Raw genomic sequence first — 19,013 nt, forward strand, 5'->3', positions numbered from 1 at the left:
TATCAATTCTATTTTAGTTTTCCTATTCATAACATAAAAGGAAAAAATCTTCTTTAGCATGTGTTTTTGTGTGTATGGTGTGCATGCGTGTTTATACATGTTGTAACATATGGGTGGCACATATATGTGTATGAATGAGCATGTGTGTGTTTATGCACATGTGTGGAGGACTGAAGCTGACTTGATTATTATCCATTTTATTTCTTGAGGCAGAGTCTCTCACCCAACCCAGTGCTTAGCAGTGCAGGCTAGTTTAGCTAAGGAGACTGCTCCAGGGCTTCCATACCTTTGCATGCTGGGAGGAGGGTCCTGTCAACTGAACCATCTTCCCAATTCAAAAAAGAAAATGTTACAACCATGTGAATACCTAATACCTAACTGATTTCTTATGGATTTAAGCTCTTCATTTGAATAGGAATTATAACGAATGTAATTGTCTCACAAATACAAAAAGTAGGCCCCCACATTTAATAATCTACTTCACTTTTACCTAAGGTACTGTAACTAGAAAGGGATTTTGTTGTTGATTTCCTGTTTTCTTGTGCAGAAAGTTTAAAAAGTTATGTCCTGCTAAATTATCACACTAGCATCATCAGATGCTAATTATTTTGTAGTATACACAAAATGAAACTTTTTTGTTCTTGATTATTTAGAGCTCTCTTTCTCGTGTCTCTACTTCTTAGTAACACTTAATGACATTTAGAGGGTACAAGACAATTTCTAATAAATTTTTGTATTTAAAAACTAAACATGATGTTTTATTAGTTTTTGAGACATAATATCTGTATCTATTTATGTGTTACAATTAAATTAGATATAATAAACGCAAAACATTTGGGGGTATTGTCCAGACATAGTACTTTTCTACAAATAATATCTTTAAAATGTTATTGAAATTAAAAATAGTGCAACTCAATACACCTCAATATTATTGGTACTTAAGAGTCTTAATTTTTGCCCTTGTTCGAGTTGGTTAGTACTAGATGTATGTCTACTGTTTTCTTACATGAACATTTTGTAAATAACTCACCTCCATCATTGTCCAAGTTGTCACCACAAAGCATTTCCATGACAATGTTGCAGCCAGTTCCACTCCAACCAACTTGACACACACAGTGCCAACCATTTTGATCCAGGGTACATCTTCCATTTCCAAAGCAGAGCCCTGGACAGCCATCTGAACAGACAGCAGAGGGTAACAATCACAGAGCCATCAGAATGGGGTTGGCTAAAAGTGATGTATCTGCCTACAGGGAAGAATTTAATCATCTGGGCTCTGTTCAGATGCAGTACTGAATAAATGCAAGAGGAGCTTGCTTACTTGCAACACCTTCCCAGGGAACTTGTTATCCCTGACTTTGCAATGTTTTTCCTTAGAGAGCCAATTAAGTGTTATTAATGCTAAACCCAATTCCCAACCTCTGGTTCAGATAGGAAGAAAATTGTGGTGGGGACAAGAAATGTTTTTTGTTTCTTTTTGAAAAATGTACCTCCTCATCTCTTTCAAAACTGAATAGATGATCCTGTATCTAGTTATGGCCAATAAGTTGGAGAAAGACAGCAGTTTCTATGAAAAGAAACTTTTTTCAACTACGTCTAGCCTGATGATTTTTCCTATGTGATCTAGTGCTTCAGGACATAGGTAAGATGGTTTATAATTCATACCACAACACTGTGTATTTGCTTATTCCTTAAAATGTGCTACACTTCACTTGCATCTATTCAGATTTTCAAGATTATTATTGATCTGAGGGCAAAGCACTGGAAATTTTACTTCTGTGATATCTCTTGCAAAAGCAAGCATATTATTGTGTTCATAATAAGAATACTAAGCACTCAGAAAATGTTCATGGAATTAGAAGATGCCATACATAGACTTTCAGAATTCTAGAGAGTAACCGGAAAAATGCACTCAAGAGAAAGTATAGATTTTTAAATAGCTTTTAAATAGTTTTTAAAGCACAAATACAGAGAATAATGCTTCTTTAGAATTCAGCTTCTTTTTCTTTAGTTCCTCCTAAAAAATGTTTTGCTCTTTTTACTAGTCGTCAGAGTTAGGCTCTATCAAAAAGAAACCGTGATGTTCTAAGTGATCACTGCCAGATATATAGACACAATAATATATATGTTAATAGTAATTATTATTATAATTAATATACATCTTGAGTATTTTCTCAATAGTTATTCAAGACCAGACCTGGTTTTTATTAAGGGTAATCCAATTAACATTCTTTTTAATGTATGTCTTCAAAAGAATATTTCAGAAGGATAAATATAAACATAAGTTTTAGAATATCATAGAAGTAACCCATCTTCTTTCCAAATTTTCCCAAGGAAACAAAACTTTAAAATAGCACATGGTTCGTAGAAATAATAAATATTATTAATATCATATCACTAAGCCATTGCATAGAATGAATCTACATATCCTTAAAATTGGAATTTTTCTTCTTTTATTCTTATGGGTGCTCATTATAGAAAAAAAAAACAAGGTTATTTGGAACACAAAAAACACTACATATCTGACAAAAAAATCACCTGTCTGTATCAAAGGCAAATCCCTGGAGTGATAGAGGATAAGGCACTTAGAATGACAAATATATATATATATATATATATATATATGGACAGAGATATATATTGTTTTGAAAAATACTTTATCTGTCTACCTCAACCTAGTTTAATTAGTAATTATATGTAGATGTGTGTATGTGCAACCCTACCCCACAGTTTTCTACAAAAGAACAAAGAAAAGGGGGCCTTAAAATAGCTAGTCTATTCTATCTTGTAGCAGTGGTGACTCGGATGCTAGAAAAACAAGTTATCTTCTAACCTCATTAGTATAAACAGTATTACATTGAGATAAAACTGTCTGAAGTAAAACAGAGAGAAGCTAACTAAGTAACCAACCAACTAAAACTAAAACACTACCTTTGTTCTCCCACATGCACATTTCTTTCAAAAGCACATTTCTGCTCTTAAGAAAAAGTCTTACCTCGAACGGCATCTAAGTAGTGAGCTAAAAGGGGGAAGGGGAGAATGATAGAATAAATTTCTGAGAGACCAGAATTATACAACATATAATAATGACTTACCATCTATAGCCTGGAAGGAGAAGAGCAAACTGTGAGTTGTTGAAATATATACAGCTCAAAACTTAGTACATTGGCTTGTGTGTTTTGTCAATAATATTTTATGTAAGAAAGTTATTAATGTCTTTTCTGCAAGATACTCTATCAGGTTTCCTTAAAAAGTGTCATATTTCACTAAAGTATAAGAACTGCATTTTTTTACATTTCAGTAGCGACTTATATGGAAGAGCACTAGCTATATCTTCTTATTTGGGATATCTTTAGGAGAGAGTTCTGGAGCAACTATCTTTGATAATTATCACAATATTTAAATCATCTCATGTGAAGGCAATAAACTCACTGTAGTGCACAATGTAATTACTTAAATTGCATCCAAATCACCCCTCCCCATATTTTTTAAATGAATCTTAAATATTTCCATAGTCATAGAACAAGACTTACTGTAGAAGACTAGTATATATTATGGATTGTCTGACAGATTCCAACCATTATAACAACATAATATTACCTAAAAGTGAAAGTCATGGCACAGTCTACTAGGAAAAAAATCTGACAATGAATTGTATCTCATAAAATTTACTAAAGGTAAACTCACGTTCAGGATTAGTTGGCAAACATATATTTTGTGTATATGTTTATTTATATCTTTTTGGTATTGTTTTGTTTTCCTTTTAAGAGAGAAAGATTCATAAAACTGTGTAAGTAGAGAGGTGGGAGGATTTTCAGGGAGTTAGGAGAGGAGAAAGAATATGGTAAAATATATTGTATAAAGGCTAGCTCTTTGAACTCCCCAGCCCCCCTTGGGTGGAACAGCCTAGATAAGTCACAGAAGAGGATATTGTAGCCAGTCCTGGTGAGACCTGATGAGCTAGGGTCAGATGGAAGGAGAGGAGAGCCTCACCTATAAGTGGACTTAGCGAGGGGCAAGGAGGAGATGAGGAAAGAGTGGGTGGAATTGGAAGGGAATGAGAGAGGGAGCTACAGCTGGTGCCGAAAATAAATAAACTGTAATTAATATAAAAAATAAAAATATATCAAAAATAAAAATAAATCATCAAAACAAAAGATTACTCTTGTCTTTGGTTGGTGCACATTTTTTGTATAGTCATGAAAATCCAGTGGAACACTGTGACCCATTTCCTTAGTAGAACAATGGGAACTGTATAATTGTATTTATTCTATTGTATATTTACAGTGGTTAGTTTTGAATATAACTTGACACAGTCTAGAATTAGCTGGGAAGAGAGTCTTGATAAGAAGTTGTTTGGATAAGGTTGGCCTGTAAGCATGTCTATAGAAGATTATTGTGATTATATTATTCAAAATGAGAAGACTGACATACTGTGGTAGTACCACTCCCTATGCAGGGGATGCTGAACTATAGAAGGAAGGAGAAAATGAGCTCAGTACAAGCATGCATACATTTATTGTGCATCATTCCTGATTATTAATGTGATTTGCATAACAGCTCCTGCCACTGTGACTTCTTTTCTATGATGTATTATAACCTGGAACTGTGAGTTAAAATAAACTTTTTTGTAACCCAAGTTGATTTTATCAATGTATTTTATCACAGAAACCAAAATAAATACAATTAAGAAAAATTGAAGAAACCTTTGTGGCAGATATGTACACAGTAATAGGTTTTGGATTTTTTTGAAAGAGAAACTATTTTATAGTAGAAACCTTAAATATTAGTAATCTCTTTTATACTATGCATACCATGCAATATGTTAATATTACATAGGCACCTCTTCCTACAGAGTGTCCTGTCTGACTATGATTTGAAAATGTGTGAAACTGATGACAAGGTTATGAGAAAAAGGGAATGCTTCAGTACATACTCTGTACTACTTAATAAAGATGGACAATTCCACACAGATATTCTATTGATAATAGGTTGGGAGGGTCTTTTTTGTATACATTAAAGACTGCTTCTAACAATGTCAAATGGGCTATTTTCAAGGACTCCATTTTAATGAAATTGCCTTTAGATGCTTTCAACAAAAATAACTTATACTTTTCAAAAGGAAAATGGACAGGGAATGCTATTGTCAAAAACAAAACAAAACAAACACTTGACTTATTAACTAATGATACTTTATTCCAATGTATTATCTTTCGAGTAACTCAAAGTGTTTGAAAGCAGAAAATATAAGGAACACTGAAATAATAAGAAAAGAAATGATGAAAGAAATATTTACAATACTATTAAAGAAGAAACATAAAAATTTATAGCCAATATTCTCCTCCCGCTCTTCTCCAGAGTCAAATTCTGTGAATATCTTTGCAACTGACTCACTAGAATGCTATTACTTTTTAACTAGCCCAACTTACTTTAATGAAAATATACTGATACTTACCAATTGTGCAGTGGTCGCCCTCCCATCCGGGGCTACACTCACATTTTCCATCTTTGCATTGGCCATGCTCAGCACAGTGAGAGTGACAGGAATGTTCCTCACATGTTGGTCCTACCCAGCCTTCTTCACATTGACATATTCCTCTTGAGCAGACCCCATGACTACCACACTCCATGGTACAGAGCTCTGTAGAAATTCAAAGAATTCATGTTAACACATTTAGTTAAAGTCAACAACCATTTTTTTTTCCCTAAAGTCATCAGAATGAATAAACAACACAGGCAACACTGATACTTTAAATGAAATGTTTATGAACATTTTAAAATACATAAACAAAATATCAGAAACATTTCTTGTACCCGAGTACAATACATGGAACTTTGCAAAGAAGGTAGTTAAGACTCTATGAATAAAATGAATTTAGGTCAAATTGATTTTAAGAATTCTATAGAATAATAATGTTATCGAGACATAGAAAAAAATTATGTCCAACAAGTGTCTGAAATAATTCCTTAAAAATTCATTAAGATCACAGATAATATGAATTCACAGTGAATGATGACACAGTAAAAGTGTTCAGGAAGTACTCAAGAAGACAATATTGGAAGGAAACTAACATAATAAAATTCATAACACACAAAAAGGCAAAGTTCCCAATGACAGCAATCAACTGTTTTCACTGATCACACAATATCTGCATTTATTTTAAGCGTATTAAATGACTCCTTGTTGATTAAAGTACACGGCCTTCTTATCCTCAAATGATATTCAGTGTTTAGCCAATATAATGATGGTGTGTACTGGCTTTGCTAAAGTTGTCTGCTTTGTCTCCTTGACTTTTTGACGAGAAATGTTGAATATTAATAAAATCCTGACAGTAGATAAAGCAAAATCAAATCCTGCAAGCTTCTTTCTTATCTAATTTTCTTGCCAGAAGAGAAGGGATAAAAGTTTATTGAAGAAATCCAATATATTTGGTGTTTTGTCAGACATCCTTGAAAGGAAAAAAAGAGTATTCTGGAAGTTGAGTTGGCATTTTCATAGTCTAAAATTTGAAATTAATTTTTATATTAAGAGTTATTCAGTTACATAATATTAATGAATTCCATAGATATCAAGATAAAATTTCAGGATGCAACAGTATCTTTATGATAAAGCAATGTCTGTAGATTTAGTAGATCTGTAGATTTGTTAAAATATGGATTGATTTGTTCACTTATTTATTATTGTTTATTTTCTGTATGTATGTGCTGTACGTGTGTTCACATGTGTGTTTGCATGTGTACAGGTATATATGCATGTGTTTACGTCTATGCATGGAGGCCAAAGTTTGATGTCAAGTGTTTCTTGATGGCTGTCCATTTTATTCACTGAGGAAGAGTCTCTTGCTGAACCTGCCTCCAGAGTACTGTAGTCACAGGTGAACCAGCATACCTACCCTGCTTTATTATGTGGGATTAAAGATAGAAATTATAGTTCTCATTCTTACAGAGCCTTTTATCTTTTGAGCGATCTTCCAAGCCTTCTGATTATTATTACATTTTTTTTGCAAGCTTGGGATTGATGGAATGTAGAGGATTTGAAATATGGGGCAAAAATAACTGATATCTCCAGCTGGAGAGGTTGTGGAGAAAAGGGGACTACTCCTCCATTGATGGTGGGATATAAACTGGTACAACCACATTGGGAATCAATTTGGTGCTTTCTCAGACATTTAGGAATAGTGCTTCCTCAAGATCCAGCTATACCACTCCTAGGAATTACCCAAAAGAGGCTCAAGTACACAACAAGGCCATTTGCCCAACCATGTTTGTAGCAGCTTTACTTGTAATAGACAGATCCTGGAAAAAAACCCAGATGCCCCTCAATGGAGGAATGGATACAGAAATTGTGGTACATCTACACAATGGAATACTACTCAGCAATTAAAAACAAGGAAAACATGAAATTTGCAGGCAAATGGTAGGATCTAGAGAAGATCATCCTGAGTGAGGTATCCCAGGAGCAGAAAGATACACAGGGTATATACTCACTTATTAGTGGGTATTAGACCTATAAGATAGGACAAACATACTAAAATCTGTACACCTAAAGAATATAAACAAGAAAAAGGTCCCGGGGTAAGATGATCAATCCTCACTTAGAAAGACAAATGGGATTGACATTGTAAGTAGGACAAAACAAGTAACAGAACAGAAGCCTACTGCAGAGGGCCTCTGAAAGACTCTACCTAGCAGTGTACCAAAGCAGATGCTGAGACTCATAACCAAACCTTTGGCAGAGTGAAGGGAATCATATGCAAGAAGGGGGAGTTAGTATGACCTGGAGAGGACAGGAGCTCCACAAGGACCAAATATATCTGGGCACAGGGGCCCTTTATGAGACTGTGTCTACAACCAAGGATCATGTCTGGATATAACCTAGAATCCCTGCTCAGATGTAGCCCATGGTAGTTCAGTATCCAAGTGGGTACCCTAGTAAGGGGAACAAGGACTATTTCTGACATGAACTCAGTAGCTGGCTCTTTGACAATCCCCCCCCCCCCGAGGGAGGAACAGCCTTAGTAGGCCAGAGAGGAGAACATTGCAGCCAGTCCTGAAGATACCTGATAAGCTAGGGTCAGATGGAAGGGGAGGAGGTCCTCCCTATCAGTGGACTTGGAAAAGGGCAGAGAGGAGATGAGGGAGGGAGGGTGGGATTGGGAGGAAATGAGGGAGGAACCTATGGCTGGGATACAAAATAAATAACCTGTGATTAAAATAAAAAATAAAAATTATAAAAAATAACTGATATCCCTGCTTAATATCTTTGAACGACTTATTAGCATGCTCCATCTGACTTGTGTTAAGTATATACCATGTGGAATAATATGTACATTTCAAATGTCTAGTGGACTGATTTGAGATATATTTTAGTGCTATAAGTAATGGGAATATCTCAACTTTAGATATGATAAATAAAAGAGAAGTTCAATATATGAATGGATAATGCTGCTATTTATGAAATGGAAAATGCTTGGAAAATCACAAGGAGAACACTAGTAGTATTTCTTTATGATACATATACGGAATTATATGAAAAATCAGTTAATCACTTGAATATATATGTAGGTCAGGCGAGGTCTGGGGATACAAATTTGATAGCCTTCATTATATAGGTAATGGAGATAGTTACCCCCCCCCCAAAGATATGCAATGGCAGAACTGCAGAGGATTTTTAATCCAGAAACATGGCTGCTGCAACAAGGGATCATATCAGAAGACCTAAGTCTGCAGACATGCCACACACCTTATTCCCTCTGGCTGTAATGAGGACATGCCTGTAGTACACACCTTTAATCCCAAACAATGAAGGTAAAGTTCATTTGTAGAAGGAAGTAATGTGTAATTGAGGGATAGACAAAGTAACAAACCAGAGACATAATGAGCCAGAGATATGATATACCCAATTCTCACTAGAAGAGACAGAAAAAAAGAGCACTTAGGAGAGGAGTGCAGAGGGAGAAAGGAAGGAGGCCATTTTCCTGGGACAGTTGTACAGAGACAGGTGGCAGAGAAAGAATAAGCTAGAGAATGAAAGAAGTAACCAATGAATGAGAAGGAAGCAGAAAATTAGAAGATACCGTCAAAGTTAGTATGAGGCTAAGCAGAAAATTTAATCAGAAGCCTAGTAAAGCCAGGTTGAGTAAATCAGCTTGGAAAGGAGTTTTGAGCCAGACAGCTGAGTTGAACCAGTCAGAAGCAATTCAGAAAGAGCTAGAAAGGGTGATTTTATTCAGCAATAAATCTCATAAATTTAAAATATTATAGGCCTAGATTAGATTTTATGGAGCCTAGATGCCTCCAAGACTAGGACTAGTTTAGCAGATAGAGGCAGTAAACCTCTGAGACAACAATTAATTCCAGTAAATAAAAGATACTCTTACACAGAACCTCTGAAATATTCACAGATTTAAAAACTAGGTAGGCTATTATGAAATAAACAGAATTTATTAATTTCTAATAAAAATAATGTATAAAATATCATGAAGAAAAGAAGGCACCACCAAAGGATACTGAGAAGAAGGCAATGTGATTTAGGAAGAAAAATCATTGAGACTATGTGATAACTAAAGCTCAGAGTAAAATGTTTTAAAGAAAGGAATGGTTTATCATAATTATTATTGTAATATAACTCTCAGACAGAATATGAGAGGTATCCACTGGATTTTTCTAGACTCAGTCAGTCTAGAAAGTGCTGTATTGATGAAGTAGTAGTTGTAAGGCCAAATTGGACTAAATAAAAGAATGAGTAGAAAGCTATTTGCAAGATTGCTATGTCATAAACAAAAGTCTGGATCACTGAAAAACCGATTTTAAAAGGTGAGCAAGTTGTCTAATAAATTATAGCTTAGAGAGAATTATCTTGAACTAGCTGGAAACCCCTACATCTTGATTCCATATTTCTGATTGTTGATTTGCTCTTGCAACAGCAGTTCTTGTGGTGAATCTGAAATCATGATCTGCTTTCTTTGATAGTTACTTCATGACACTAAAAGCTGAAAAAAACCTAAGAGGAGAGAACTGAATAGACAAACTTCATCAATTTAAGACAGATCAAAACAACTAGAAAGAACTTTTTATGTATTGCTTTGTGTAACCATACAAAAAGGGTAGTATTGATTAAACGACAGAAAATGATAACGAATAATTTGGAAGCTAGGACATAGTATATAAAGAAAATATTTTTGTATAATAATATATGATATGGAATATTCTGAGTTAAATGTAAAGTTAAATGTAAATATTCTGAGTTAAATGTAAAGTTCTAATATACAAAAGACAGGCAAAAACATTATCAAGGTTGTATATAATAATTTAAATGTAGGATACAGTTTCTAATAATAGGATCCAATTTTTTAAATTAATTTATTTTTTCTTAATTGTAGTTTATTCACTTTGTATCCCAGCTGTAGCCCCCTCCCTCATCCCCTCCAAATCCCATCCTCCCTCCCTCTTTTACTCCCATGCTCTTCCCTAAGTCCACTGATAGGGGAGGTCCGTCTCACCTTTTCTCTGACCCTAGCCTATCATGTTTCCTCAGGACTGGCTGCATTGTCTTCTTCTGCAACCTGGTAAGGGTGCTCACTCTTCAGGGGGAGTTGTTCAGAGAGCCAGCCACTGAGTTCATGTCAGAGACAGCCCCTGTTCCCATTATTGGGGAACCCACTTGTAGACTGAGCTGCCATGGGTTACATCTGTGCAAGGGTATATACTCACTTATAAGTGGATATTAGACATATAAAATAGGATAAACATACTAAAATCTATACACCTGAAGAAGCTAAGCAAGAAGGAGAACCCTGTGTAAGATGATCAATCCTCACTCAGAAAGTCAAACAGGAAGGACATCAGAAGCAGGAGAAAACAGAGAACAGGATGGGAGCCTACCACAGAGGGCCTCTGAAAGACTTTATCCAGCAGGGTATCAACGTAGATGCTAAGATTCATAGCCAAACTTTGGCAGAGCACAGGCAATCTTATGAAAGAAAGGGGAGACAGAAAGACCTGGAGGCGACAAGAGCTCTACAAGGATAGCAACAGAACAAAAAATTTGGGCACAGGGATCTTTTCTGGGACTGGTACTCCAACCAAGGACCATGCATGGAGATAACTTAGGATCCATTTTTTACTATTGCTTTATAATAAAAACTAGGTCATATAGATAAAATATATTTAAATATTTTTGAAGATTGTAGATTTCACAAGATAATAAAGAATCTCTATCAATTTCCAGATAAAAAGAAAATTCAGTGAGATGATTCTGATATTTATAGATGCTTTTTCCTGTAACAGTGTCTGGGGGTTTTAGTAGAGGAAGATACGAAGGCATAGAAGCTGGATTAAGCTTTGTCATGCTTGTGAGGGCCAAAAACAATTTGAAAAATAGATATTAGTTACTCTCTACAACTTAAAGACAAGGAAAAGAGGAAGAGATGGAAAGACTGTGGAAAGATTTTAAGACACAGAGGTGAGGGATAACTCCAGGAAAACTGTCTTCCAGACAGAAATGATGCACATATCACAGAGACTGTGGCAGCACACACAAGACCTGCACAGGTTCAGTCCAAACAGGGTCTCAGCACAGAGTTGAAGTAGATATGGCTGGTCCCACCTCTTACCAAGAAATTATTTGCAATTGATACATACTGGAAAATACAAAATCACTTTTCTCCAATGGAGTCTCATTAGGTATATCAACCATACTTAACAGTAGACCTTATGCCCAGGAGTAGCTGACTAAAATAAAACTAACACAATGATATTTTTGTGGACTTTTTGTTTTATTTTGCTTTGTTTTGCCATTTTTTGTCTTTTTATTTTTCTTTTCTTCTTCTTCATTTTATATCTTGAGTGTAGCCCCTCCCTCATCTCTTCCTGGTCCCACTCTCCCGCCCTTTTTGCCCCTTGCCCCTTCCCTTAGTTCACTGAAAGGGGGAATTCTCCTCCTATACTGTCTGATCCTAGTTTATGAAGGCTCAGCAGGACTGCCTGAATCCTCTTCCTCTGTACTTTTTTTTGTCTTGTCAGTATATATATATATATATATATATATATAGAGAGAGAGAGAGAGAGAGAGAGAGAGAGAGAACAAGGTTGGGTGGGTAGGGAGGTAGGGAAAATCTAGCAGGAATTGGAATAGGGAAAACATGATCAAAACATACTGTATGATTTTTTTTTCAGCAAAAAGATTACAACAACCCCCAAAAGAAAAATGGCCAGGAAATTTACATCATTTCATCAAAGTAATTCCAAAGAAAGCAGAAGAAAGAAAATGATAATTATAAGAATTGAGAGTAATAAAAAAGTGGCAAAGGACTTTAGAAAGTTTAAAGAAAAACAATATTTTCTTTTCATAGATCAATAAAATTGATAATTCCCTTGTAGTGAGTGGTCAATCAAGACAAAAATATAACTCCATTAACTAATATCATAAATATAAAGTAGGAAACTGTATGTAGATAGTATGAGTTTTGTCTTTATATTCAAAAATGTTATGAATTACCATAAAACCACATGATCTATTTATAACAGCATGTGAAAAGAAACTGAACAGTGTATAAAGAACTTCAATCCCACAGCGAAGAATATTCTCATAAAGAAAAATCTAGTCTCAGATGACTATACTTGTATATATCAGTCTTTAAAAAATGAATATTGACTGCTAGTGTTTTCTTTTTTATTAATTATGATTACTTATTACAAGTTTTTCACTTTGTATTGTAGCTGAAGCTCCCTCCCTCATATCTCCCAATCTCACTCTCCCTCACTCTTCTCCCAGGCCCCTCCCCAAGTACTTTGATAGGTGAGGTCCTCCTTCTCTTCTCTCTGACCCTAGCCTATCAGGTCACATCAGTGCTGGCTGCATTCTCTTCCTCTGTGTCCTGGCCCATAAACATTTTTAAAAATTTACGTTTATTATCTTCTATGGAATCTTTCCTTTTTCCTCTGCTGCATCTCTCTTCTTGTGGTCTCTCACTCTCACCCCCCCAAAAAAAAAAACAAAAACAAAAATAAACTGCATACCGTCATGTTGCCTCTCTCTCCCTCCTCAGCCCAGTGTCAGCAACTTAATTATACAATCAGGGATAATGTAGGAGGCAAGAGTTACAAACATCATTTTGTGTAAGTGATTGTCTGCTTGTAAAATACAGCAAGCAGACCTCAGGGAGCAAAATAATTAACATTAGAATACATAGCATCAGATTAACCCCAAAAGTTCTCCTTTTCTGTGTAATTACAAAAGGACATTTTACAATAAACAATATATGGTAAGAACAGTTATGAAACAATCCTAAAAAACTATTAGGTAATATCTATATATATAATGTTCAGTCTATATATATTTGGAAACCTTGGAGAAAATACCATCCATACTACCTTGGTGGGTCTAAAGTTTTATAAAGAAAACATTTTCTATTATATCTTGTGTCTATCTACCTACAAACATCTTTCTAGACCTTAACATAACTTCTTAACTCCTTAGCAATTCAAGCTTAATTGCAAAACTATAACTATATGGTCTTAAAACCAATCAGACTTGAGAAGGAATAAAGTTACACTTGACTAAGCATGAAGTGCATATTCTCATTTAAGAGAGCTGGTTACAGTTATTAATGGTCTTATTTGGAGAGAAAACAAGGTATAAAAATGTAAACTCAAGGATTTCTCTCTCACTCTTTCTCTTTCTCCCTTTCTGTCTTTCTAAGGTAAGACGAAAGGGGTTGAAAAGAAGTGGTAGACCAAAGAGCCAGTCATTGAGTTCCTGTTAGAAATAGTCCCTGTTCCCCTCACTTTGGGAAACCAATTGGTTACTGAGCTACCACAGGCTACATCTGAGTGGAGGTTCTAGGTTATATCCATACATGGTCCTTGGTTGAATGTCAGTCTCAGAAAAGACCCTGTGCCCAGATATATTTGGTCCTTGTGGAGCTCCTATCCTTTCCCCATCAGACTAACTCCCCTTCTTTCTTATGATTCCCTGTACTCTGCAAAAGGTTTAGTCATGAGTCTTTGCTTTGAAAACACTGCTAGTTAGAGTCTCTCAGATGCGCTCAGTAGACTCCTGTCATACGTTCAATGCACATCCCATCTGTCTTTCTAAATGAGGATTGGTCATCTTACCCCATGTCCGCTCAATTGAGGGGGAGCAGTCCTGTTAGGTCACAGAGGAGGGCTTTGCAGCCAGTCCTGAAGATACCTGATAAAACAGGATCAGATGAATGGGGAGGAGGTCCCCCCTATCAGTGGACTTGGAAAGGGGCACGGTGGAGATGAGGGAGGGAGGGACTGGGAGGGAATGAGGGATCGGGACACGGCTGGGATACAGAGTTAATAAAATGTAACTTATAAAAAAAATAAAAAAAAGATAGTCGGAAAAAAAAGACTAACTTGATAAAAAAAAAGAAAAGAAGTGGTAGAAGAGAGTGAAGAGGATGGGAGCCTACCACAGATGTTCTCTAAAAGACTCCACCCAGCATGGGATTGAAGCAAATGTAGAAACTCACAGCCAAACTTTGGGCAGAGTGAAGGGAGTATTACAGAAGAATTGCGGATAGAAAGACCTGGAGGTGATAGGAGCTCCACAAGGAGACCAACAGAGCCAAAAATTTCTGGGCTCAGGGGTCCTGTAAAGACTGATTCATAAATGAAGGACCATGCAAGGAAAGGACCTAGTCACCCTGCTCAGATGTAGCTCATAGTTAGCTCAGTCTACATGTTGGTTCCCTAGAAAAAGGAGCAAGGGCTGTCTCTGACATGGACTCTATGGCTTCCTCTTTGATCGCTTCCCTCTAGCGAGGTAGCCTTACTAGGCCACAGAGGAAGAGGATGTAGCCAATCCTGATGAGACCTGATAGGCTAGGTTCAGATAGTAGGGTAGGAGGACTTTCCATATCAGTGGACTTGGGAAGGGAGATGGGGGAAAGATGGGTGGAGGGTGTGGCTGGGAGGAGATGAAAGAGAGGGCTACAACTGGGATACAAAGTGAATAAACTGTAAATAATAAAAATAATGTAAAATTTTGTAATTAATGGGTTACACCTAGAATTTATACTAGAAATTAGAAATAAAAACAATGAAAATATTTCTATAGCTCATGAAAATAGAAATCAAGCTGGAACTGAGCTAGAAACTTCCTCCCATTTATGTAGCATTCCTTTTCCAAATGGTGCCATGAAAGATGCTGGGGAAAAAGGCATCAATGGACTTACCTAGACATGAACCTTAAGAACTATAATACCAGTCCACCAGGCAAGATGTGCTAACTGGTTATATAGAGGCACAGCTGTCATGGTGATAACAAACCACTTTCTGATTGGATTTTAAGCCTACTCTACAAGAAGGAATTCATTCTATGCATTGTAAATTCAGTCAAAAACCCACAACTAAGGAGGGTTTTGATACTAGTTTGGAATATACTACAGTTATTTCACTAGATATAAGGTGCAATACCACCATTTCAATATTTATATTTATAATCATAAACGAATGCTATGCTATCCTTAACCAGAGAGCTTGCTCTTTGTAATATACTGCAGACAATGCAAAGAGTCATGACTATTTTTGTTGTTCCAAATGAATGACTTTGGAATGCTCAGCTCAAGACCAGGTGCTTAATTCACCCTCTCTACACTCAGGGAACATTTCAGAAGATGGGCAGAAATAATGTAAGAGCTGGGACATAGAGGGAAGGTATGCAAAATGCTATCTTTGGGGTATAACATACCCATTGCCATCATGATCTCACAGCAGCTGCTGTTGACTGGACAAGGCCTGCACACAATTTGGTACAACATTAGTCAATCATGGGTTGGGGAGTGACTAATAAGACCACAATTTATCTGACTGAATTAATGACTACTGTTTGATTCTGAGGAAGATGTAGTCAATGTCTTTAATTGTGTATCGGATAGGTGAGTCTACTACATCCACTACATAGTTGAAAACTCCTGGTCACACCACAGACAGTCTTGCTTAGAAATAAGGGAGTCACAAAACAAGATAAAATAATAGATATCAGAAAGGAACTTGTAAGGACTGAGGAATTGACAGGGGTGGAAAAGAAATAGGAAAAAGTGGGGAATGAGTAATCATAATACATTATGTACATTTATGAAATTATCAAAGAAAAAAAATAAAGTTAGAGTGAAAACAATTTAAAAACCTTGTGAAATGCAGACTAGGAACTTTGAAGAAATTTATAGACTTAAATACATTTGGTAGAGAAGAAGGGCAATAAGGGCAATATACTGTACAAATATTTACAGTGAAAAAGGAAAGCAGATAACTTTGCATGGTCCTCACTCTCCCCTCACTTATTTCCACCTTTCTTCTATGTCATCACCATAGTGTTCATGAATGCCCTGGCAGATGTTTTCAAGAGCATCAACAATTCTGAGAAAAGAAGCAAACACCAGGTCCTCATCATCCCATGCTCCATACTCATTACTGGGTTCCTAACTGTGAGGATGAAGTGTGGTTACAGTGGCAAATGGGAAGTCATTTATGAACACAGAGCTGAGAAAATTGGTGTGAACTTTACAGGAACATCAAACAAATGTAGAATGATTAGTTTTAGATTTGATAAGCAACTCAAAGACCTAGAAAAAAAGGCAGAATAATCTGCTTCCATTCTGTCAATTTGGCTTCATTGCACTGACAACTTGTTGGTGTTATGGACCACAAAGAAGCAATATAAAAACACAGAAGGGAAAATCCTTAGATTCTTTTTCTGGAGATGTGAGACTCCTAAATAAAAAGCCTTGGTAGAGAGCAGGATGTAGAGGAAGTAACAAATACACTTGAACTCATTGGCACAGGAAAGGAATGTCTAAATAGGATCCTGAGAGTGTAATCAATTAATATCAACAGTGGATAAATGAGACCTCATAAAATTAAAAAAAATTCTGTACAGCAAAGAACACCATCATTCAAGTGAAGAGACAGCCCATAAAATAGGAAAAATCTTTACATAAGACAAAGGGTTAGGCTATATAATATACCAAAGAAACCAAATAATCAAACTAAAATTGGGCTGTGTATTTAAATAGAGTTTTCAAAAGAAAAAATACAAATGACTGAGAAACATTTCTTTTTATTCCATTGGTCAACATATGTTTTTATTAAAGTACCATGCTGTTTTCATTATTATAGATCTGTAGTGTAACTTACAATCTGTGGTGATACCAGAAGATCTGGAACTTTTTTTTTTAATTTTATTTTTCTTATTAGTTACATCTTATTAACTCTGTGTCCCAGCTGTATCCCGCTCCCTCATTCCCTTCCCAACCCCACACTCCCTCCCTGGTCTCCTCCCTGCCCCTTTCCAAGTCCACTGATAGGGGAGGACCTCCTCCACTTTCATTTGACCCTGTTTTATCAGGTATCTTCAGGGCTGGCTGCAAAGTCCTCCTCTGTGGCCTAACAGGACTGCTTCTCCCCTGGGGGAGGGGAGGTCAAAGAGCCTGCCCTTGAGATTCTGTTAGAAATAGTCCTTGTTCCCCTTACTTTGGGAAACTACTTGGTTACTGAGCTACCACAGGCCACATCTGAGCAGAAGTTCTAGGTTATATCCATAGATGGTCCTTGGTTGAGTGTCAGTCTCAGAAAAGACCCTGTGCCCTGATATATTTGGTCCTTGTAAAGTTCCTATCCTTTCCATATTATACTAACTCCCCTTCTTTCATATGATTCCCTGCACTCTGCCAAGGGTTTGGTTATGAGTCTTAGTGTCTGCTTTGAAACACTGCTAGGTAGAGTCTTTCAGATGCCTTCTGCGGTAGACTCCTGTCATATGTTCAATGACTGAGAAACATTTGAAGTGGTTACTCCCTATAACCAGACAAGACTTTCAGTGGAAGGAGGAGGACATCAACCCACCCACAAAACCTTCTACCCCATATTTGTCCTGCTTACAAGAAAGGTAGGGATAAACATAAAGCAGAGAGAGAATTAGGTCTCAACCTGAAACCTTCTCCATGGGAGAGAGCCAAACCCTTACACCATTAATAATGCCCTGCTATGTTTACAGACAGGAACCTAGCATAACTGTCCTCTGAGAGGCCCCACCTAGCAGCTTATGGAAACAGATGCTGAGACAGACCCACAGCCAAACATTAGACAGGGATCTGGGAATCTTGTGGATGAGTTGGGGGAAAGATAGAGGGACCCAAAAGGGACCAGAACTTCACAAGAACACCAACAGAGTCAAATAACCTAAGCCCATTTGGGCTCACAGAGACTGAACCAATCTAAATGTATGTGTGGACTGGACCTAGGTATCCTATACTCGTGGAGCTGATGGATAGCTCAGTCTTCATGTGGGTCCCTTAGTAACTGGAGAAGAAACTGTCACCGACATGGATATAGTTACCTCCTATCGGATAACTTTCCCTTAGCTGGGCAGCCATATCTGGCTTCAATGGAAGAGGATGTGATTAGTCATGATGCAACATGAAGTGGCATGGTACAGTGGCTTGTGAGGAAGGGACTATTTTCTCTGGGAAGAAGGGGATGGGGAAAATGGGGAAATAGGGTGGAAAGTTGGGACTGGGAGGAGAGGAGGGCTTAGTACGTAAAGTGAATAAAAAAAAGTTCCTTAGCAATCTGGGAAGCAGAAATCATAACTACTATGAGAGATTTCACCTTACCCCAGTTAGAACTGCCAAGACTTTTTTGTTTGTTTTTTTGAGACAGGGTCTCTCTGTGTAGCCTTGGCTGTCCTGAACTTGCTTTTTAGACCAGATTGGACTTGAACTAACAGAGATCTGCCTGCCTCTTCCTCCTAAGTGCTGGGATTACAGGTCTGTGCCACCTCACCTGGCAGAATTACCAAGATTAGTACAAAAAAAAGTCATAGATGCTAGAAAGAAGGCAGGGAAAGGGGAGCATTAATTCATTGTTGGTAGGAGTACAGCCAGTAAGGAAATCAGCATGGAGGTCTAAATTTGAAGGAACATGGGAGGATTTTGATGGAGGAAAGAAAAGAGAGAAGTGCTGTAATAATATCCCAGAAATGA

The 19,013-nt window shown here is 36.8% G+C and overlaps 1 protein-coding gene across 1 annotated transcript in view; it reads right to left on the reverse strand.

Moving 5' to 3' along the window:
* Tenm1 (teneurin transmembrane protein 1) overlaps positions 1-19,013 on the reverse strand; it is a 1,125,448-nt gene that overhangs the window by 202,312 nt on the left and 904,123 nt on the right. Inside the window, exons 13-15 of the mRNA XM_060375702.1 lie at positions 5,456-5,641; positions 2,996-3,019; positions 1,031-1,177 (exon numbers count right to left, since the gene is read on the reverse strand). Of these exons, the coding sequence (XP_060231685.1) occupies positions 1,031-1,177; positions 2,996-3,019; positions 5,456-5,641 (357 nt within the window). The remainder of the gene's footprint in view (positions 1-1,030; positions 1,178-2,995; positions 3,020-5,455; positions 5,642-19,013) is intronic.

Source organism: Meriones unguiculatus, chromosome X, assembly GCF_030254825.1.
Source record: "Meriones unguiculatus strain TT.TT164.6M chromosome X, Bangor_MerUng_6.1, whole genome shotgun sequence".
Lineage (NCBI taxonomy): Eukaryota > Metazoa > Chordata > Mammalia > Rodentia > Muridae > Meriones > Meriones unguiculatus.